Source organism: Lissotriton helveticus, chromosome 10 (assembly GCF_964261635.1).
Source record: "Lissotriton helveticus chromosome 10, aLisHel1.1, whole genome shotgun sequence".
Lineage (NCBI taxonomy): Eukaryota > Metazoa > Chordata > Amphibia > Caudata > Salamandridae > Lissotriton > Lissotriton helveticus.
This window is the reverse complement of record NC_136071.1, coordinates 426,976,355-426,998,995: the sequence shown is the minus strand read 5'-3', so window position 1 is coordinate 426,998,995 and position 22,641 is coordinate 426,976,355. Positions and strand designations below refer to the sequence as shown.

General features: G+C 45.9%; 1 protein-coding gene and 1 long non-coding RNA gene across 2 annotated transcripts in view; both read right to left on the bottom strand.

The window, feature by feature from the left end:
• Positions 1–1,369: 1,369 nt before the first annotated feature.
• Positions 1,370–2,505, bottom strand: LOC144785310 (uncharacterized). Its single transcript, XR_013601824.1, has 2 exons — positions 2,282–2,505; positions 1,370–1,679 (listed from the first exon to the last, which is right to left on the bottom strand). It is a non-coding gene; the product is annotated as an uncharacterized LOC144785310 (long non-coding RNA).
• Positions 2,506–11,878: 9,373 nt separating this feature from the next.
• GLYR1 (glyoxylate reductase 1 homolog) overlaps positions 11,879–22,641 on the bottom strand; it is a 529,972-nt gene continuing 519,209 nt past the window's right edge. The window contains exons 15-16 of the mRNA XM_078662916.1: positions 20,901–21,025; positions 11,879–14,783 (exon numbers count right to left, since the gene is read on the bottom strand). Of these exons, the coding sequence (XP_078519042.1) occupies positions 14,709–14,783; positions 20,901–21,025 (200 nt within the window). The 3' untranslated portion in view covers positions 11,879–14,708. The remainder of the gene's footprint in view (positions 14,784–20,900; positions 21,026–22,641) is intronic.

Sequence of the window (22,641 nt, the reverse complement as noted above, 5' to 3'; positions counted from 1 at the left end):
GTTTGCCGCCATTTTCCAAAAGGTTATAGCTCTGAAAGATAGTTGAATCGACGAGTCTCCGAGACATTGTTTGACTGCCCCTCTACATGTCCTTGTTTGTGCCTTCCTCAGTAACTCAAGGAGCAGTGTTTTTCTGATTTCTAGTAATGAGGGACAAATGCATAGGAGGTGTAGCAGTGACTTCTTATCCGCAGAGGCGGCATTCTTTGGTCAGCTAGCTGCATTTCCATTTCAGAGATAAATCTTTTGTAGGGAAAGAGCCCAGCCTCAGCAGCGTCAAAAAATGTTTTTTGTGCTGTGAAAAGTGTTCAAATAAGTACGCCTGGGGCTTCAGCAACTGATACGATTGTATCACTCCCCATGCGTGACTTGTCATGGCGAAAGTAGTTTTGTCTAATAGCAAAGACACCCGTTTAATTGCATTATTCGCTACAGTTTTGAATTTGGAGTATTAGATAGAGGGCGTTGATGTGTTCCTATGTCATCAAATTTCATTCATCTACAACACTACCTCTGAGGATCTATGTGCAAGCTTTTACAGATGAAGAATTTGTCTGAGAGAAAGCAAATATGTCACATCTCACCTCAGGTGGAAGCAAGATGCGGGCAGTCAGGGCAGGCAGCTGGACAATTGGCTATTCCAATCAACAGGAAAAAATGGTGTGGAGCACTGTTGCTTCACCAGGTGTTAGGTGCACTGAAGAAAACCGAGGACAAGGATGGAAAGATTTATACTAAATTGATGTTGCAAGATGTATATGACATGTCAAATGAGTCGGAGGGTCAAACCAGGGCACTCTGGAAGCCTCACCTGTGGTACGGCTCTTTTGAGAATGAATCTATCAAAGCTGTTGCCCTAGAGCCTGCCACAACCGTGGGATATTTTATGGCAGTTAACTATTGGAAAGGGAGACCGAAGGAGCTAGTAAAGTCAAGGGATTTATTTATGAAATCTATTCAATAAATGTGTGCTTGTCCCATAAATGAATATAATGCATTAAGTGCTTGGAGACATATACTGAGCCAGTGGAGGACTTAACAAACTTTTGGTGTACGCCAGAAAGGCTGAACTATTATTGATTTTTTGCTGCTCCGAATTTGAGTTTCTGGGAGAAGAAATAACTTTTTCTTAATGTAAATGCTCTGAAGCACTCCAACCCTTCCACCTCCGTGTCACATGTTTTCAGGCTTTATGGGATAATGTTTGAGGTCAATGTATGCTACAAGGGACTTGATTGTAAACAGCAATAGATTGCAAATAGGAGTAGTACAAATGTATCGTCCTCCAGTGAATCAGAACTGATATCACACTAATAGACTAGAGCATATTAAATAAAGAGTGGAAGGAAAAAGAGAGACACGGAGGAAATAAATTATATGCAAAGAGTTTTTTTATATTTGAGTGTCAAAGCATCATATGGGGAGATACATTGAGAGCAAATCAAGCAAAAAAAGTTATGAACAGAGATATAGTTCGCATCAACTCATTCGTTCACAACAAAGACATCAACTCCTGGTGGATATAGCAAACAACCAAATAAACAAATTAATAATGGTTGTATGTTGGTGCCAGCACAACGCTTCTGGAGATGATGGAAGTGTCGACGTTTCGGTCTTATACTGCAGTCGTCAAGAAGACCATCATCAGGACAATAATCATTCGTTGCTGGGACAACCCCCTGATTAAAACAATAAATTGATTTTACTATCAAAACATATTGTAAACTTAATAAACATAAAATTTACATCTATTAAAAAAACCTCTTAAAACTCCGTGTAACAGAAAACTCTGTTGTTGTGAAATGATACTAGGCATGTCACCCCTTCCTGGTGCTGTCTAGAAACTGATTATACTATTTGGAACAACTCAATTAATGGTTGTATGTAGATGTCAAAAGAATACAAAAACACTAAGCATCTCACAAGCCTAAAACTGAAATATATGTAGACATTGTTGTCAAAAGAATACAAAAAACACTAAGCATCTCACAAGCCTAAAACTGAAATATATGTAGACATTGTTGTCAAAAGAATACAAAAAACACTAAGCATCTAACAAGCCTAAAACTGAAATATATGTAGACATTGTTGTTCCTATCTAAGCATTCTAATGGTCATATAGGTCATAGTCATTTTACAAAAAATAATGTAAGATTCATGAAACAACATTTTCAACAGCTGTTGCGCAAACTATATTATTATGACACATTTGTCAGTTGAAATACAATTAATCAATCAAGGCAAAAAAACATGGTTGTTTATAATGCGATACGAAATTCACCTGTAAATGAGGCAAGTTTGGTTCGCAGGATCGTTTCGGACAAGAAGATACTGTTTCAAGTCGGCTGACCAATCAGCTGGTCAGCTTGACCGCTATCGTTATACAATTGATTTAGATCAATTGTATAACGATAGCGGTCAGCTTGAATTTACATTCACCGACTTTTCGCATAGATTCAGCTTCACCTAACCCTCGCCATTATAAGACTATCGAGGTGCCTGATATCGTATTTTCTCTGCCAATCACGCATTCAGTGTTTTAGTTACTTAAGCCATATATCAGTCTGTCACTGTTGTGGGCAGTTAGACACGTTTTCAAGCAACAATAGACTCAAACATGTTTGATAGAAATGAGGCCAGCTGTTTCTTTGTGGTGTCACACCTAGTATTCCGACAGAGTGTTATTCTGACAGGGGGTTGATTTATTTTCCATGCAGATTACATTGCCTCATCTCATTGTTGCGTGTTAAAGAGTCCCATAACGAAGTGGAGAATATTACAACTACGAACCCATGTTCTTGACCCTCAATTCTTAAACAGGTAATAACAGTACCAGTCGTTTTTAGCTTCACTGTAAGCTCACTTTAATTTGATATATAGGAAGAGTCATAAGTAGATGTATTTCCCACCCCACATAGGTTACTCTGATTCAGCCGACTTGAAACAGTATCTTCTTGTCCGAAATGATCCTGCGAACCAAACTTGCCTCATTTACAGGTGAATTTCGTATCGCATTATAAACAACCATGTTTTTTTGCCTTGATTGATTAATTGTATTTCAACGGACAAACGTGACATAATAATATAGTTTGCGCAACAGCTGTTGAAAATGCTGTTTCATGAATCTTACAGTATTTTTTGTAAAATGATTATGACCTATATGACCATTAGAATGCTTAGATAGGAAGAACAATGTCTACATATATTTCAGTTTTAGGCTTGTTAGATGCTTAGTGTTTTTTGTATTCTTTTGACATCTACATACAACCATTAATTGAGTTGTTCCAAATAGTATAATCAGTTTCTAGACAGCACCAGGAAGGGGTGACATGCCTAGTATCATTTCACAACAACAGAGTTTTCTGTTACACGGAGTTTTAAGAGGTTTTTTTAATAGATGTAAATTGTATGATTTTTAGGTTAAGTTTACAATATGTTTTGATAGTAAAATCAATTTATTGTTTTAATCAGGGGGTTGTCCCAGCAACGAATGATTATTGTCCTGATGATGGTCTTCTTGATGACTGCAGTATAAGACCGAAACGTCGACACTTCCATCATCTCCAGAAGCGTTGCGCTGGCACCAACATACAACCATTATTCACTTGTTTATTTGGTTGTTTGCTATATCCACCAGGAGTTGATGTCTTTGTTGTGAACGAATGAGTTGATGCAAACTATATCTCTGTTCATAACTTATTTTGCTTGATTTGCTCTCAATGTATCTCCCCATATGATGCTTTGACACTCAAATATAAAATAACTCTTTGCATATAATTTATTTCCTCCGTCTTTATTTAATATGCTCTAGTCTATTAGTGTGATATCAGTTCTGATTCACTGGAGGACGATACATTTGTACTACTCCTATTTGCAATCTATTGCTGTTTACAATCAAGTCCCTTGTAGCATACATTGACCTCAAACGTTTGATGCCCAAGCCTACAAGGTTTATTGGGTTCCCTTGTTCATATCTTGTTTTATGGGATAATGTCCTTCTGCTGGAGTGACAGAGTCATAAGTTAACTTTATTTTATAGATTTCTTCTGAACCAGAGATTATAAAGCTAAGGTGCTTACCTTTATGTGACCTATGATATTCAAACAGTATTGAAGCAGATTTTCTAAAGCTTCAGTGTATACCTCTAGCAGGCCTGTGATATGCTCACAGTATTGAAGTTATGACTTTTAATGACAATTTTATATACTGAGAATGTGCAGCCACACTATATCAGAATATTACGCCATCCTATATACCAATGTATTGTGCTGTGCTTTTACTGTTATGGTTACCTTGTATCCCACAGTCTAACTACAGGTTGTGTCATCAAGCAATCTGGCCCGCCTGAAATTTTTTTTTATATTGTAGAGTAAATCCTTCCCAAGTGTGGAAAAGATGGAAAGAAGAGTTCATGACAGGTATCAAAGCCATTGAGGGTGCCAAAATGCCCACTCATAGCTAAAAAAAGTTATTTCATTGGTGTCAGAGGCATGAAGTGTTTAATATTATGCCTCACGTTAGTCTTGAGCAAGGAGTTATGAATTTGATGAGGTATTGTTAAAACTGAGATATTTTATACCTCATGCTAGTATTGCCCTGGAGAGGTACAGATTTTACATCCATGAACAGATTGAGTTATTTAATGATCTTCCCACAAGACTACGATCACTGTCAAAGAGCTGTAATTTTGGCAACATGCCAGATTTGTGAACCGCAGAAACATTAAAGAGACTTGGGGTTATTGGCGACCCAACCCTCTAAGTGAGTAGTGTGTCAAACCTCAATATAAAGGATTAAAGTAGACAAAACATTGATAAAACATTCATTGTTAAAAATAGGAGATCTGAAATATTCCGCAACTGTGGATGTATTATTTTGAATGGTTGAGAACTGAAGAAATCTAATAAAGAAATACATATTATTGCTGAAACTTTACCGGATTAGAAACCCCCTCTTCTACATTTTATATTATGATGACGTCTTTCTAACATCGGGAAATGAATATGCTACTTACCAGTATGCATCTGTTCTTGGCATGTAGGGCTGCTAACATTCATATCTTTTGCATAGATCGCCGCCTAGTGTTGGGTCCGGATGATTGCACATTGTTGTCCTGGAAGAGTCTTCGAAGTATCACGAGATAGGTGGCTCCTCCCCTGGACTACAGTGCGCATGGGCATCGACTCCATCCCCAGATTGTTTTTAGCCATTGTGGCAGAGATGGATTGAAATAGTGTAAAGGATGTCCATGCTAATGATTGAATGCAAGAGAGTATCTGCAGCCGCTACGGGCACCGGGGAGGAGGGTGGGCGATATGAATGTTAGCAGCCCTACATGCCAAGAACAGATGCATACTGGTAAGTAGCATATTCAGTTCGAGTCATGTGGGCTGCTAAATTCATATCTTTTGCATAGAATACATAGCAGTCCCTCCATTAACGGCGGTTGCCCGTGCCAGCTGCAGAAGTCTGAAAGAGTGTCTTGAGAACAGCCTGTCCTACAGCTGCTTGCTGCTTGGAATGCACATCGACACAGTAATGTTTGGTAAATGTGTGCGGTGTAGCCCACGTGGCTGCTCTACAAATGTCTTCCAAAGGAATGTTCCCCAGGAAGGCCATGGAGGCGCCCAACTTGCGTGTGGAGTGCGCCCTTGGGGGTATTGTTAAAGTACGTTTAGCTTTTTGATAACAGATTTGAATGCACTTAACAATCCATCTGGCTATTCCAGCTTTGGAAATAGGGTTGCCTTTGTGCTGTGCTGAGAAGGCAACAAAAAGTTGTTGTGTTTTCCTAAAGTGTTGTGTTCTGTCAATGTAGTACATCAACGCCCTCCTAACGTCCAATGTATGGAGCATTCTTTCCGCTACTGTTTGTGGGTTTTGAAAGAATGCGGGCAGGTCAATAGTTTGGTTGATATGAAACTGTGACACCATTTTCGGAAGGAATTTGGGGTTAGTGCGTAGTACTACCCTGTTTGAATGAATTTGTATGAATGGCTCCTGGATTGTGAGCGCTTGCAGCTCACTAACACGCCTGAGCGATGTAATAGCAATGAGAAAGGCCACTTTCCATGTTAGGAACTGAATTTCGCAGGAGTGCAGTGGCTCAAAAGGTGGGCCCATCAGCCTAGTGAGGACCACATTGAGGTTCCACACTGGAGCTGGTGGTGTTCTCGGAGGAATGACTCGTTTCAGTCCCTCCAGGAAGGCTTTAATGGCAGGCACCCTGAAAACAGAGAGATGCTGCCTGTTCTGGAGATAAGCCGCTATGGCGGATAAGTGTATCCGAATGGAAGCGTATGCTAGATTGCATTTGTAAAGATGTAACAAATAGCAGATGATGTTAGGAATGGATGCATCCAGCGGGTTGATATTGTGTTCTGTACAGTAAATGACAAACCGCTTCCATTTTGCTGCATAGCAAGCTCTGGTAGTGGGCTTTCTCGCCTCTCGTATGATATTCATGCATTCAGGAGGCAGGTTGAGGTAGCCAAACTCTAGGACCTCAGGAGCCAGATCGCCAGGTTGAGCTGTTGCGGATCTGGATGCTGAATGGCGCCATGGCTCTGCGTCAAGAGGCTTGGAGAGAGATGCAGCCTTTGATGCGGTACCACGGAAAGTTCTAGAAACGTGGTGTACCATGGTTGGCGCGCCCACGGTGGAGCAACCAGGATGAGCGTCATCGAGTGTTGCTTTAGTTTTCTTGCCACCAGCGGAATGAGAGGCGCTGGGGGAAAAGCGTACGCAAATCTGCCTGACCAGTTCATCCATATCCCATTCCCTTGCGATTCTGGGTGAGGGAACCTGGCGGCAAAGCTTTGGCATTTTGCGTTTTCCCTTGTGGCAAAGAGGTCTATCTGTGGATGACCCCACTGTTGGAAGTACGGGTGGAGTACTGATGGATGCATCTCCCACTCGTGCATTTGATGGCTGTATCTGCTGAGCAGATCCGCCATCTGATTGTCCTTGCCCGGGAGGTGTTCTGCCATGAGGAAAATGTTCCTCTGAATGGCCCACTTCCACATGCTCTGAGCCAGATGAGACAGCTGTGGCGAGTGAGTACCTCCCTGCTTCTGGATGTAGTACATGGCTGTCATGTTGTCCGTCCGGATCAACACGACCTTGTTGCACAGATGTACCTTGAAGGACTTGAGCGCCATGAAGATTGCCATCAATTCCAGGTAGTTGATGTGCAACTTCTGTTGCTGAGTTGTCCACAGTCCCTGCACCGTGTAGTGGAGCACATGAGCTCCCCACCCTTGGAGAGATGCGTCCGTCGTTAGGATAATCTGTGGCACAGGCTCTTGGAACGGTCGTTCCTTGCAAAGGTTGTGTGGATTCCACCAATGCAGAGAGTTGTATGCCCGACCGGTCACCAACACTAGGTCTGTCAGTTGTCCCCGAGCTTGTGTCCACTGATTTGCCAAGCATTCTTGGAGCGGACGCATATGCAACCTTGCGTGCGGGACTATGAAGATGCAGGAGGCCATCATGCCTATCAACTGCATGAACACTCTCGCTGGTAGTGAGTGTTGCGGTCTGAACCTTTGGATCAGCGACTGAATGTTGTCGATCCTGACCGGGTTTGGCTGAGCCATAGCAGTCAGGGTATTTATTGTTGCGCCCAGATACTGCCGCACATGGGCTGGCTGAAGGCGCGACTTTGGGTAGTTTAGCGAGAACCCCAGACTGTGAAGGAGGCGAATGGTGTGGGACATGACTGCGGCGCACTTCCGTTCCGACTTTGCTTGAACGAGCCAGTCGTCTAGGTAAGGGTAGACATGTATGTTCTGTCTCCTGAGGTGCGCCGCAACTGTCGCCAGACACTTTGTAAACACTCTGGGGGCAGTAGTCACTCCGAAGGGTAGGACTTTGAACTGATAATGCCTGTCGTGGATGGTGAACCTGAGGTATTTTCTGTGGGATGGGTGGAGTGGTATGTGAAAATAAGCATCCTGGAGGTCCAAGGTTGCTAGGAAGTCCCCTTGGTTTAGCAGGGGAAGAAGCTGTTGCAGTGTAAGCATGTGAAAGTGTTCTGACAGTATATACAGGTTGTGGGGGCGTAGATCCAGAATGGGTCTGAGGGATCCGTCCTTCTTTGGGATAAGGAAGTACAGGGAATAGACCCCTGTGCCTTCCTCCTCCACTGGTACGAGCTCGATTGCGCCTTTTTGCAGCATCACCACTACTTCCTGCTGCAATAAGTGCAAGTGCTCTGCCGACATAGGACGTTGTCTTGGGGGAATGTTGGGTGGAGTGGAGGTCAACTCCAAACAATAACCGTACTGGATAAGCTGTCTTACCCACCTGTCTGTGGTGATGGATGTCCAGACTGGCAGGAACTGCTGGAGTCTCCCCCCGACAGGTGTCAGATGGTCGGGGGGCAGTGACAGAGAGTCACTGTTTGTTGGCGGCAGAGGAACGGGAGTTGTTGTTTCCTCTGCCTCTGCCCTTGGCACTATTACCTCTGTAACCCCCTATACCCTGTTTGGGGTACGAGGATTGTGCGCCACCTTTCGTGAATTGTGTCTGTTGACCCAAGTGTCCTCTGGTAACACCGCGTGCACCTGAGCGACGAAAAGTGCTCCCCCTGAACTGTTGAGACTGAAGCGCCCCCATGGACTTAGCTGTCTCATTGTCCTTTTTAATTTTCTCGAGGGTGGTGTCAACATCTGGGCCAAACAGTCCGTCAGGATTAACGGGCTGGTTGAGTGTTGTTGTTTGAATGTCAGGTTTAAAGCCTGATATGCGAAGCCATGCTTGTCGCCTTAACATGACGCTAGTGTTAATCGCCCAAGCCGCTGTATCAGCCACATCAAGTGCACACTTTATTGCAGCGTTTGAAATGAGCTTTCCCTCTAGTATGAGCATTTCTGCTCCCTCCTTAAACTGATCAGGTAGGTGTTGAAGGAGCTGTTCTAGGGTGTCGTAATGCGCCCTATCATATCGTGCCAATAGTGCCTGTGTGTTTGATATACGCCAGATTTGGCAGCCTGCGCAGCCACCCTTTTGCCCGCTGCCTCAAGCACTTTCGACTCCTTGTCTGGGGGAGGAGCTTCACCCGTCATCTGGGAGTTCGCTCTTTTGCGGGCATTGGCGACCACCAGCGAGTCCAGAGGCAACTGTCCCCGAATATATGCAGGGTCCCCAGGTGCCGGTCTGTATTTCTTTTCGATACGTGGGTTCACCACTCTCGCCCTGGTAGGTTCCTTAAAGATCTCTGGGGCATGCTTAAGGACACCTTTTAGCATAGGAAGTGTCTTAAATGTTCTCTCTGAGACAGAGAAAGTGTCAAACAAAAAATCTTCTTCTACCGGGTCAGCATGCATGTCCACATCATGATTCGCAGCTGCCCGCTCTATCAAGGCATTAAATGCCACTGAATCCTCAGTTGGGGATGTACGTGCACCAAAACCCTGTGGGTCCTGTACCACCTGATGGCCTCCCTGGTCACCAGTGTCGTCATATGAGTCCTGTTGTACATCAGGGTCATTGTCAGCTGGGAAATTGTACTGTTCATCCTGGTTATTGTCCTCTCCCCCTGACTGGCTGGGGGAAGGTGATGGACTCCTCCTTGGTGGAGGCTGAATAGGTTCAACAAGGGCAGGAATGTCCTGTGCCGCCCTTTTCTTTTTCAGTGGAATGACATAGGATTCCAATGGTTGGGAAGTGATCTTTCGTTTATAGAGGGTCAATTTCCCGGTTTCGGCATCGATGTAATGCTCAGAGTGTTCTTCTGAGGCTTGATGTCGATCCAATCGGCCACTTTGTGTCGAAGGTTCTGACGTTTCAGTGATCTTCGGCACCGATTTGGTTGCAAATGCCTTCGGTGCCACCTTCGGCGGCAGAGTGTAGAGAAGCTTGGTTGGAGTCTTCGCAGGTGCGTTCACCGGTTTCGGAGCCGACGGCATGTGAGTTGTCGACGTTGAAGCCTTCTCCCGAATACGTTTGAGGGAGTCAGTGACCTGCTTTGTGAATGAAGCGGAGGGTTTGGTAACCGATGCCCCACGTCCGCCACTATCGGAGGACCTCGGTGGCGACGAGGTGACCTCCGACGAATCTTCAGCTGCAACGGTCCGTGCCTCTGTTGTAGGCTTAGGCGCCGTTGCTTTAGATTTGTGCGCAGTGCCTCCGGACTTCGGGTCGTGGTCCTGTGCTGACCTTGCTTCGACAGCTTTAGTGGACTTTGCCGGCGTAACCGTGCTCGACACGTGATGGACGATCTTCTTCGAGGACGGGTCCTTGGCCACTTTCTGCGGCGCTGTCGACTCGACAGCTTTCTTCGACTTCGGAGGGCGACGGAGTCGATGAGGGAGCAGGCTTTGTCATTTTTGATGGTACGTCGGCCATTTTAGGTGTCGTCGAATCCGAAGGTTTCGGTTTCGTTTTCGATGGGACGTCGGCCATCTTTGGTGCCGTCGATTCCGAAGGTTTCGGTTTCGATACGCGCAATGGCGTCTCCGCTGGTGTGTCCGTGGCCGGGCCAGAAGGCGGGGCCGGGGATAGCGGTTCAGGGTCGTGGGTAAGGCCGAGTGGCGATCCCGTGACCTGCGGCTGAATCATGTAACTTTCGGGGCATAGCTCTTCCTCCGAGCTATCTTCCGCGGCCCCATAAACTTCATCGTCGTCCCCTACCTCCTCCACGTATTCAAGGTCTTGGCTCTGTTCCTCGACGTGTTCCTCGGGATCGGCATCGACCTCCGTCGACGGTGGTGAAATCTGAAGATGATGGCTTTGGCCTTCTTCTGCGGGGTCGTCGAATAGGTCGTCGGGTGCCGGAGCCGCTCGCCGGGCCACGAGGCGCACCGCGCGCCGAAGCTTGAGCGTTTTCTTTGACCTGAACTTTGAGCAGGCCATGCAGTTTTCCTCGTTGTGGTCCGGCGAGAGGCATTTGTTACAGACTGGATGCACGTCGATATGTGGGTATTTGGACCCACAGACGGGGCAGAACTTGAACGGACTCCGTTCCATGGTAAGAGTGCCGGTGTCTTGCTGCGACGAGAGGGCCTCGATGTCCGAAGAGTTACTCGACTCCGCAGAATTCCGACCCGAAGAGTCGGATGAAGCTCGGGACCACACGCGAACAATACCGACGCAGATACGAAGGCCTTTTGGCCTTAAAGAAGTACGTTTTTTCGATTCCGACAAGGAGACGTCGAAACCACATCCAAACCCAATGGCGGAAAAAAACAATCTGGGGATGGAGTCGATGCCCATGCGCACTGTAGTCCAGGGGAGGAGCCACCTATCTCGTGATACTTCGAAGACTCTTCCAGGACAACAATGTGCAATCATCCGGACCCAACACTAGGCGGCGATCTATGCAAAAGATATGAATTTAGCAGCCCACATGCCTCTAACATAATAAAATGCTCTCTTCTGAATAAACTTAAAAGAGTACTTAATCCTCAATTGTAAGCAATGTCAGAAAGTAGGCAAAAGAAACCCAGGGAAGAGTGAATTAAGGGACAGTTTTACCCTAAACGTTATAAGCGGGGGAGGGGGCATGTGCCATTAGAGGAGATTGTGGAATTGTGTGCACCTTGGGACGTGTGGAGGCAAACGTTACACAAGATGGCGAACCAACCAAAAAACATACATTTGAATTCGGCAGCAGAGAATAAGCCCAGGTAAGCATGAAATGTTAGGGTTCTGGGATTGCCAACAGAAGTTGAAGGCGATGAGCTGAAGGTGTTAATAATTAAGATGCAGGTAGAGATGATCGCCTTTCAACCACCCCAACTTAGTAAATATATATTCTTCAATGGACATGACCTCAGAGGTCTGAAATCTAGAAAGAATGTCCACTACTGAGAAATTTGACCACCCTCCCCACAATGTCCCCACACTTTGCGTACTGCATCAATCAACCACAGACTTTTTTTATACCAAGAAAGGTTTATTTTTTTGCCAGAAGTTGTTAATTGCACAAAATCGTTTCCCCGTTAAACATCACACATTCTATTCTGAATGACCAACGTTAATCAAACAAACATCCCCGTACCCGCCCCCCAAAAAAATAAAATTCACAACCTTAATTATATATTTTTGCAAGAGAAAAGGGAGAAACAGCCTTTCTGAAACACTCTTATTCGAGTCACATATTTAAAAAGGAGTTGATAAATTCTTAAAAAAACAAAATACAGTTTGTCAAAAACAAAAAATAACCATAAAAAGAAACTTTACATAATCGTCAACAACAGCAAAAAAAAACATTGAGAAACCAGTTCTGGCAAAGCAGCTCCCTTCTAGCTGAACCTTGAATTCGTCACACAGTCCACTGTGCCCATAAGTTGTTAGGTCATCTGTTCTCGATTTCCCCCAACTGCCTCTTGGAGGCTTAGCTGGCTTCCATGATTAGAAGATAGGTTCAAATTGATAAATAAAGGAATCAGTGACGAAAAGAGCCTCTGAATCAAAAGAAATCACATGGGGTAATTGCTACTTATCTAGGCTCTGAGAATGCCTCCCTTCGCCAAGAAAAGTGAGTGTCAGATATTAAAAAACAAAAAGTGTACAATCGCCTCCATACAGTCTCACATGCTGACAGCCGTAGTTTGTTAAATTAATATATAATCTTATCAGGCGAAGATGTCGGTTCGAACTTAACACTCAAATGAGGAGTATATATTTTCACTAAAACACCTCTGGCTGTGTGCACTTCTAGACCGCACCAGTCTGGCCCCATAATTTCTCTTCCATCTTCCACTTTGCCATACTGAAATCTCCCCCACCCCCAAGGACACTGAATGTCTACAGAGAACACTCCTCTCCCACATTCTTCATGATTATACTTCAACAGAGCATCAATTTCTCAAGTGCAGAGCTCAAATAAAGAGCGGTGTACAACATGAGTTTAAAAATATCTTTACACAATAAATAAATAAAATGTCTGCATAACAACCTCCCCTCCCCCCACACGTCAGATTTACAGTTCATTCCTCCACCATTCGCCCTTCATGTACGCCTCCCCATCAAAACAGGGGCACTGAAGAAGGTACACTGCTTTGTTGTATTACACCCTCAGTGGCATACGGAATCAGAAAAACTTGACCAGGCTACACTTGGATATCACCAGTCCATACCGCCCCAGCTAAGCTCATTCAAACAAATCAAATGAGCTCACTAACACCGCTTGCAAGCACTAGTCAAGAGTTCCTATTCTACCCTCTTTGGAGGAGGAAACCCGTGACAAATCAAACAGTTCAGTTAACCACGGATAGGGGAGTATCAGGTTCCCATGAACAGACCGGTGGAAAGCAGACTTGTACCTTTAAAGGTTCGGCCACTCTTCCAACAAAAGGGGAGAATGCTGATGCTGAAAATAGACTGAGCGCATCATGATGATGATATAGGGCTTTGATTTCACACACTTTGAAATAAAACAATTTAAAATAGAGTAGGAACACCAAAATATTCAGTACTCCAGGTTTTAAAACAATGCTGCATCACTTAGTACACAGTTGTGGGATATTTTTTCGGGGGGGGGGGGGGGGGGGGGGGGGGGAAACATTTTTAATTCTTTCTCAAGTGCATTTTCGAATCCGGCAAGAGGACAACTAATGAACAGATACAGATGAGCACACAGCTTGAGACTTTCTTTGATGTAATGAGTTCCATTTATGCAACCACAGCGCAAAGGCAGCTCACAAGCAACGGGCTATCAGTCCTCTCCCAGTTTCCTCGCGATGATTCACTTGCTTCTCCATTTGTTTCACTTGTCGTCTTGCATATCCTTCAGTGACTGTTGTGACAAGCCATGGTAGTTAGAATACAAGACAGTCATGTAGAACAGAAGAGTCTTTGGAATGTTCCCTTTACATTTTGGTGTCTTGGTCTTGCCCAATCTAGACTGAGCCTTCTACTTTCTAAAAGGGGAAAACGGGGCGGGGGACAGAAGTTGACTTCCAAGGCTCATGTCCAGCAAAAAACGGAGCGCTTTCTTTTGTTGCCTAAGTTGGTCGAGAAAGGGGAAGAGGAGCCTTATTACTTTCTGACCCCAACACCGAGGGGTCCCAACTAGGATAAGACATGGTGGCGACGAGTTTGGTTCTGATATGGGGCGGCTGCTGTCACATCAACAAAGCCTTTGATAGCCGTAGCAAATGCAGTGTTCTCAATAAAGCAAGGATTGGAGAAAAAGATCCACAGATTCATTTGCCGTCCTTGGAAGCAGGGTGCTCACCCATTGCAGAAGGGGTGAAGAGAGGGAGACTATAAACATACAAGAGAGTAAGGTAGGAAAATCGCTGTACCAGCACAAACCGGAGTCAGCTGTCACACCACAAGCCAGTATGACACTTACCAAACTGACTGCTTGCAGAGCACTTACCAACAATGACCAGGCACAGTACTCTACCACCTCAGATGGGCAAGAACAGAAGAGGTCTACCAACACCTGCTGCGAGAATAACAGCCCTCTTGAGAACCTGCAGGCAACAGAGGAGGAGGGGACCCAAAGCAGCAGAACCATGCTGCTTGTACACCAGGCATGTCTTACTAATGCACCACTCTCCCCAACTCTACCACCTCTGCAACCCTGCTGCTTCTTACTCTGGGGGAAAGGGAAGGGAGGAAATAAGTCATTGGGCCTATCCACATTTTGTGGCTGGTCTCTACATACAGGATCGGGAGAGAAGGATGGACCGGCCAGCATTAAAAACCCAGAATGGAAACAATTATAAAAGAACAAGGAGGGTGGGAAAAGCCTAATGAATGTACGCCCTATACACTGCAGACATGTCGTTGTCTGATTGGTCCAATGCTTTCGCTCGTTTGTACACCTAGAAGAAAATGACAGACAATAATCAGGGTGGCATGTCCAGTCCTCGTTTCCCATCCCCCCTCCCAAATTCCACCCCAAGTGCCTTAGCTCTGTGCCCTTCTCTCCTGCAGAACCCGATTCTCAGGTCCAAATGTAGTGAAGCACTATGTTATGAAACGAGAGGAGGGGTTGGCCCAGGCACCACAGCAGCTTCTGCAGAATGCCATTCCTGTGATGGGGAGGGTGAGCACTGCTTTTAGAGGTCAAATCCATCAGCAACACCACCTCTTCAAAAGGGACTAGTCAATACCACTTCACATACTTTTAAGAAGCTGAAAATGTCTCACATAGATGGCAGACACTTCACCAACTTTCTTTCAACCACAATGTTCATTAGAACTGCTGCTCCTCATCGTCCCCCATATGAGATGATCTCTTCATCTTTATACTCCACCTCGCACTGTTCGTCTAGTCGCTCAATCTCACAACTTTCTTCTTCTACCTGAATCAAATCAGAGTTGTCATCATCTTCTACCTGGACAATGTCATAGGTCTCCCTCATCACTACTTGTACCATCTGACAGCAATGTTCCTCTACCTGAGCCATCTGACATGACACCTCTTCCTGGGCCATCTGACAACAGACCTCCTCAACCCTTGTCATATGATAGGGCAATTCCTCTACCCGAGCCAAATGATAGGGCACACCCTGTCCCTGACTTATGTGGCGAGACAGCTCTTGTACAGTAGCCACCTGGCAGGGCACATCCTCTACCTGAGCTGTCTGATAGGCTACGCCCTCCATCTGTGCCATGTTGCAAGACTGCTCCTCTAGCTGAGCGGACAATTCTACTCGTTCCACTTGACAATGCACATCCCCCAATTGGTCTTCCTGGCAGGCTCGGTCAGCTAGAGGAAACAACTGATGGGGGACATGTGCCACCTGATAGAGAACCTCCCCTACCGGAATGGTCTGGCAGGGCATGTTACCTACACAAGATAAATGTAAGGAGGCCACTTCTTGACCCATTTGGCAGGTGGTGTCATTCTCTGAATGAATGATTTCAGTGGTTTCCTGTTCCTCACCCTGTACCATTTCAAATGGCCTTTCTGTCTGATTCTGGACCATCTGGCATATTCCTTCAACAGGTACCATCTCATCAGCTTCAGTCCCTATTTGTATTATCTGACAGGACTCCCCTACATGTAATATCTCAGATACATGATCTGCAATTTGTAGTATGTGACAGTTCTCTTCCACTACATCCACCAACTCTGAAGACTGACCCTCCACTTCTATCATTCGACAGGAGCTGTCCTCTTCATGTAACAACTGGGACACCTTGCCATCTATTTCTATTACTCTACAGGTCTCCTCCGCTTCCCCAGCTGCCTCACAGGTTTGATCTTGTATATGTATTACCTGACAGGACTCCTCCTGCATCTCCACCATCTGACTGTTGCCACCTACTATCTGTTCCATCCGACAGGTCTCTGCTAACTGGATCATGTGAGAGGGAGTTTCTTCGACGTGTACCATCTGACAGTCGTGCTCCTTCCTCACCTGACACGGGTCCTCATCTACAAGGTGCATATTAGAAGTCTCCTCCTCTACTTCCACAATATGACAGATATCCTCCTCCAAATGTACCATTTGACAGGTCCCTTCCTCCACCTGCACTATCTGACCGGTCTCTTCCAAGTGCACTATGTGACAGGTCTCCTCCTCCACATGCACCATGTGACAGGTCTCCTGCTCGTCCTCCTCCACCGCAACCATGTGACAGGTCTCTGCCACCTCAACTATGTGACAGGAGTTCTCGTCCTCCACCTCAACCATATGACAGGTCTCCTCCTGCACCACCTGAAGAATGTGACAGGGCTCCTCCACCTGAACCATCTGACACATTTCCTCCTCCATCTGTACCATATGACATGACTCTACTTCTAATGGTGGCAGTTCATCAGTACACACTGATTGGGCATGCTTAGTCTCAGATTCAACTTCCATTACCCTATCTATTGCAGAGTGTGCCATCTGATGGGAATCCTGTGCTGTTCTTGCCATTTGAAAGTATTCTTCTGCTATTCGTGCCATCTGACAAGTTGTATCCACATGAGCCATTCTACCAGTCTCTCTATTATGCCCTGCGTGTACCTGTGCCGTCCTAGCAGTACCAGCCTCCACGTGTGGCATATGACCTGTTTTTTCTGTTTGTGGATGACATGTGTCCTGTGCTACACGAGCCATTTGCCAGTACTCCTCCGCTATTCTTGCCCTCTCACTGCTCTCCCCTGCCTGTGCCAGTGTAGCAGCCTCTGCTTCTACTTGCACTATCCCAACAGTGTCTATGTTTACTTGTGGCACCCTACTATTCTCTGCCTCTACCTGTGGCACAGTGCCAGTCCTGGATTCTTCCAGGGCAAACCTACCACTGTCTGCCTCTACCTGAAGCACCCTACCAACCTGGCTCTCTACCAGTGGCATGCTACCACCCGTAACTTCTATCTGCAGTACACTACCAGGCTGTGGCTTTACTTGCTGTACCCTACTAGTTTGGGTCTCTACCTGTGGAACTAGACTAGTCGAGGCATCGAACTGTGGAACCTGATCAGTCTTGGATTTGGCCTGCGGCAAACAACCAATAAGAACCTTCACTGGGAGTCTGCTTCCTGTTTGGGATTCTACCCCTATCACCCGACCAGTTTGGGCCTTTATTTCTGGCACCCAACCAGAATGGGCCTCTATCTCTGGCATCCATCCGGTGTGTGGGTCTTCCGCTGGCACTCCACCAGACTGCGCCTCCATCTGTGCCACCCCAATAGTCTCAACTTGCGTCTCTTTGAGATCCTGAACCGCCACCCTAGAAACCTGGGATTCCTGGGAAGTGATCTGTGGCCCCCTAAATACATTGACTTCCACATGTGGCACTCTGAAAGGCTGGGCCTCAACTTGTGGGACCATAGCAGCACTTTTCTCCGCCTGTCGCAACCTAGTAGCGTGGGCCTCCGCTTCTGGCACTCTACCTGTTGTAGCTTCATCCTGTGACATCTCAACCACTTTGACCTCTGTCTCTGGCTCCTTAAAAGTTTGGGTCTCAAACTGTGGCACCCTTACAGATTCCACCTCTCCCCATGGCACCCTACTAGCCACCACCGTGGCAATCTCACAAGATGCGTCATCTATTTGTGCTATACATGTGTTATCTGTTACTTGTGCTGTGTGCCAGTGCTCCTTGGCTAATCCTGCAATCCGACAGATCTCCTCTTCTACTTGTGCCATCTGACACGCCTCCTCCTCTTCTTGTACCATCTGACAGGTCCCAGCTACTTCTACCTGAGAGGTGTCTGCTATTCGAGCCACAAAACTGGCTTTTGTCTCTACTTGTGCCATCTCACTACTGGGCTTCTCTACTTGTGCCAAATGACAAATGTGGTCCCCTACTTGTGTCATTTGATACGTTTCATTCTCTTCTAGTGACCCTGAACATTTATTTTTCTCTACTTCGGTCAATTGGCAGGTCTCCATCTCTGTGTGTGCCATCAGAGAGCTACTGCTGTTCAATTGCAGTGTTCCATCAGTCTTGTTTGCCTCCACATGCATAATTTCCTTGCTGTCTTCCCCATACGGTTTACATCCATCATGTCTCTTACTCTCTTTCAGATCTTCCACACTCTGAACTTTTCCATATCCAGAAGTCATTTCATCCTCAATCTGTTTTTTATCACAGACCTTTTCTCCCAGCTGTTGTTCCAACTCACTTATTCCTTCCTTTGATTGGCCCAACATATAGATCGTCTCCTTCTGCGGCATTTGATATTTGTCCCTTTTATCTGTGTGAACTCTTATGCAAGTACTACTTTGCTCTTTGTGCCCTAACTGAAACATCCCCACTTCATTCCATTCCTTTTCTGAGGTGGTTCGGGTAAATTGCCCTTTACAGCTTTCTATTCCTTCAAGCGTTACTTTTTCCTTTCTGCACTTCATCTCACTGGACACTGTATCCTTTGTTACTTCACTCTCAAAGTTGCTGTCAGCCCTCTCCCGTTCACATACATTATCATTTCTCGGCGTCAACCAACACTTTTTTGTTGCCTCCCTGCCAAAGATGATCTCCACTCTGTGCAACCCCTTCGGACTACTTGTTTCTGACATAGCCTCCGTAAGGATCTCCTTTCTTTCTTCTTTTTCAGAATGTTCCAATGAATCATTTCTCTCTTCATTCCAAGTTTCCCCTTTTTCTGGCTTCTCCTCTGAGGTCATCTGTTTTTTATGCTTATCCTGGGATGTTAATCCCTTTTGCGGCTTCCTCTCGGAGATCATAGCTTGTTGTTTCTTTGTCTCACAGCCCTCATCCCTACTCATGAATTGACTGGCTGTCCCTATATACTTTCTCTTAAAGGGTTCATTAGTTTGATTCTCATATGTGTCCTCCTTTTTGTTACAGATCTCCGGGTTCAACTCCTTATTACTGGTCTCCAGACTCTGCTCCCTTCTGCAGGTTTCCAGCCTCGGCTTCATCTCGCAGATCTTTTGCATCTTCTCCCTCTCACAGATCTCTTGCCTTGGCTCCCCCTCATGGGTTTTTTCTTCCATCTCCCTCCCATGGGTCTTCCACCTATGTTCACTCCCAAGGTTTCCAAGTGTCTCCACAATCTCATGGGTAAGTGGTCTTAATTCACTGGTCTCCTCCCTCTGCCCCCCAATGCCAGCTCCCTGCTCCCCAACGCCGGTCCCTAGCCACTGCTCCCTGACACCGGCCACCTGCCACTGCTCCCCGATGCCGACCCCCTGCCATTGCTCCCCAATGCCGGCCCCCTGCCTCTGTTCTCCAACGCCAACCTTCTGCTTCTTGACACCAACTTCCTCACTCTGCTGCCTTCCACCAGTCTCTTTCTTCTGTTCCTGTCTCGGATTACTCTTACTGGACTCCTGTCTCTGCTCCCACTGTCCAACTAAGTCCCCCGGCTCCCTCTCTTTGGTCCCAGGTCTGAGCTGGTCCTCACTGGTCTGATGGCTATGCTTCTTCTCATCTGGTTCCTGCCTCCGCTCAGTCTCACAGCTTTTCTGTATCTGTACCCGCTCACACAATCCAAGTGCCTGCTCCCTTTCACACGTTACTTGAATCTGCTCATAAGCTTCCTTTCTCAGCTCTAGCTCACAGGTTCCCTGCCTCTGCTCCCTCCGATAGGTCTTCTGCCCCTTCTCTACCACACCAGTTGTCTGCCACTGTACTTGCTCATAGTCCTCCATTTGTCTCTGCTGCACCTCAAACGTTTCCTGTCCCTGCTCTCCAGCATGGGCCTCTAGCTCAAGCTCCGGATAACAGATTTCTTCACACCTTTGCTCACTAGTGTCATTCTGCCTCAGATCATTACCATAGGCACCCGCCTGTCTCTGCCCACTATCAAAGGTTTCTACCTGCCCCTGCTCAACATCACAGGATGTCTTCTGCTTTCTATCAGAGCTGACCCCTTGCTCCCTGTGACATGTTTCCCCCTGCCTTTGCTCCCCATCACAGGGCTCTTGCATTCGCTCTCTAGGAGAATTCTCCTCCAATGTAAGTGAGTCTCTCTGTAGCAATTTCTGACTTTGCTTTCCCTCCTCTATTAGACATATCTCATCCTGTAGTTCCTTTTTCTGCATCTCCTTTCCCTGATCCCCTTTATGTGCATCCACTCTTCCTTCCCACACTTTCTCCCATGTCTTTTCCCTCATATAAGAGCCCCCCAATTGTTGCTCCTCCGTTAGGAACTCCGTGTATGACACCTGCCCTGTCTCAAGTGTCTCTTTATCCCTGCCACAGGATCTCTTTGCTCGTTGTTTGCAGGTTCCCTCCCTGTCTTGGACCCACCTACAGGAACTCTGCCCTTTCCTTTTCAGCTTATGGAACCCCTCTTCAGTCCAGTCCCCATCACAGATTACCTCCTCTCGTTTCCTTTTGCATATTCCCTCCACTCTCTTTTTCCTCTTGTGGGTCCCCTCCTCTCTGCGTTTCCTCCTGCAGGTCATCACTGTTCCCCAACCCCCCTCGCAGGTGTCCTCCTCTCCCTGTCCCACCTCAAAGGACTCAGATGAAAAAAGTCTCTGGGACACACGTCTCCCAAAATACTGGAGATGTGGAAGGTTTGCTACCTCATTAGCTGCAGCTGCCATCGGAGTTGGGTGGTTCACAGAATCGCCAAGTGCGATGGCTAGCCTCAGGTCCTTCTGTATATATTTCAGGTATAAGTCAGGTTTAAAGTTCCCTTGCAGAATATCTGTAAAGAAAGACAAGTAACCAGTTGAGGTAATGTAAATATACAAAATAACACAAACCACACGTACCTCCTAATACAGTACTCCACACACTTCAAAATAATTTCTGAAGCATCTTTTTAGGGAGAACCTTTGTCATATCAAAAGAGCATGTGGGGTATGCAGCAGCCTTCCTTCCAAACTCAACAATGTCCATGGTTACCTGAACCCTCAAACTCAAACTCATTAGCTTCTGAGGTATCAACACCTTTCTAATCAGGATTCTAACAATGGAGGGTATGTACATTGGATTGAAGGCATTAATGCAAAGAGTCTCCATTATAGCAAAACTTTCTCGTGCTCTGGTTACTCCTTGTAAGTTATTAATGAAAACAATATGCCTTATATTTGGCTACAGATAAAGTACCAACAACAAATTAAACCAATAAATATGATAAACCCCACAAAAAAACCATTTAATTTAATCTAGTAGTCATCCAATGCAGTAACTAAATGCCAGACAGCGGGAAATCACAAAAATGACATTAGCACTTCAACAATGCATCTTATTTAGACCTGCCCACATACATTTATACTTCACCCTATACCAACAGAACACATTAAAACTCCAGGAGTCTCCCATGAAGCAATCCTCGCCCTTAGGGGCGCGGACAAGGTTCCAGATTAGACTGCCTGGCTACACAAATAATGGTACGATAAAAATAACACTCTCCAAACAACACAAATTAGAGGTCGGGCCCCTAATTGAAAATGCTACTTACCAGTATGCATCTGTTCTTGGCATGTAGAGATGCAGATTCACACACTGTGCATAGATCGCCATCTGGTATTGGACCCGGATGTTTGCACTTTGTTGTTGTCTTGGAAGAAGTCTTTGGAAGTCACGAGATAGGTGACTCCTCCTGTGGACAATAGTGGGCATGGGCATCTACTCCTTCTTCTGATTGTTTTTTCGCCAAGAAGGGAAATAATGGAGTTGTGTAAGAAACAGAAAAAGAAGCCTATGTGATGTACCTAAATAAGGTAAAACTGGTACAGATAAAGGTAGCCAGGGAGGCGGGTGGGCGTGTGTGAATCTGCCGCTCTACATGCCAAGAACAGATGCATACTGGTAAGTAGCATTTTCCGTTCGAGGGATATGAGCTGCAGATCACACACTGTGCACAGATTGCATAGCAGTACTCTCCCTTAGCAGCGACCATCAGTATCTGTTGCAGTAGTTTGGAATAGTGTTTTAAGTACAGCCTGGCCCACAGTAGCTTGTTGTTTTGCCTGCACATCCACACAACAGTGTTTTGTGAATGTGTGCGGTGTAGACCATGTAGCTCCTTTGCAGATATCATCTAATGGAATGTTCCCTAAAAATGCCAAGGAAGCCCCTATTTTGCGGGTAGAGTGGGCTTTAGGGGGAATAGATGGTGTTCGTATTGCATTGTGATAGCAAATTTATATACATTTGAGAATCCACTCTTACAAACCAGACTTTGATATGGGATTGCCTTTATGTGGTGGTGAGAAGGATACAAAAAATTGTTTTGTTCTTTCAATATAGTAAAGAAGTGCTCTTTTTACGTCCAGTGTATAAAGTGCTCTTTCTGCGACTGTCTGTGGTTGCGAG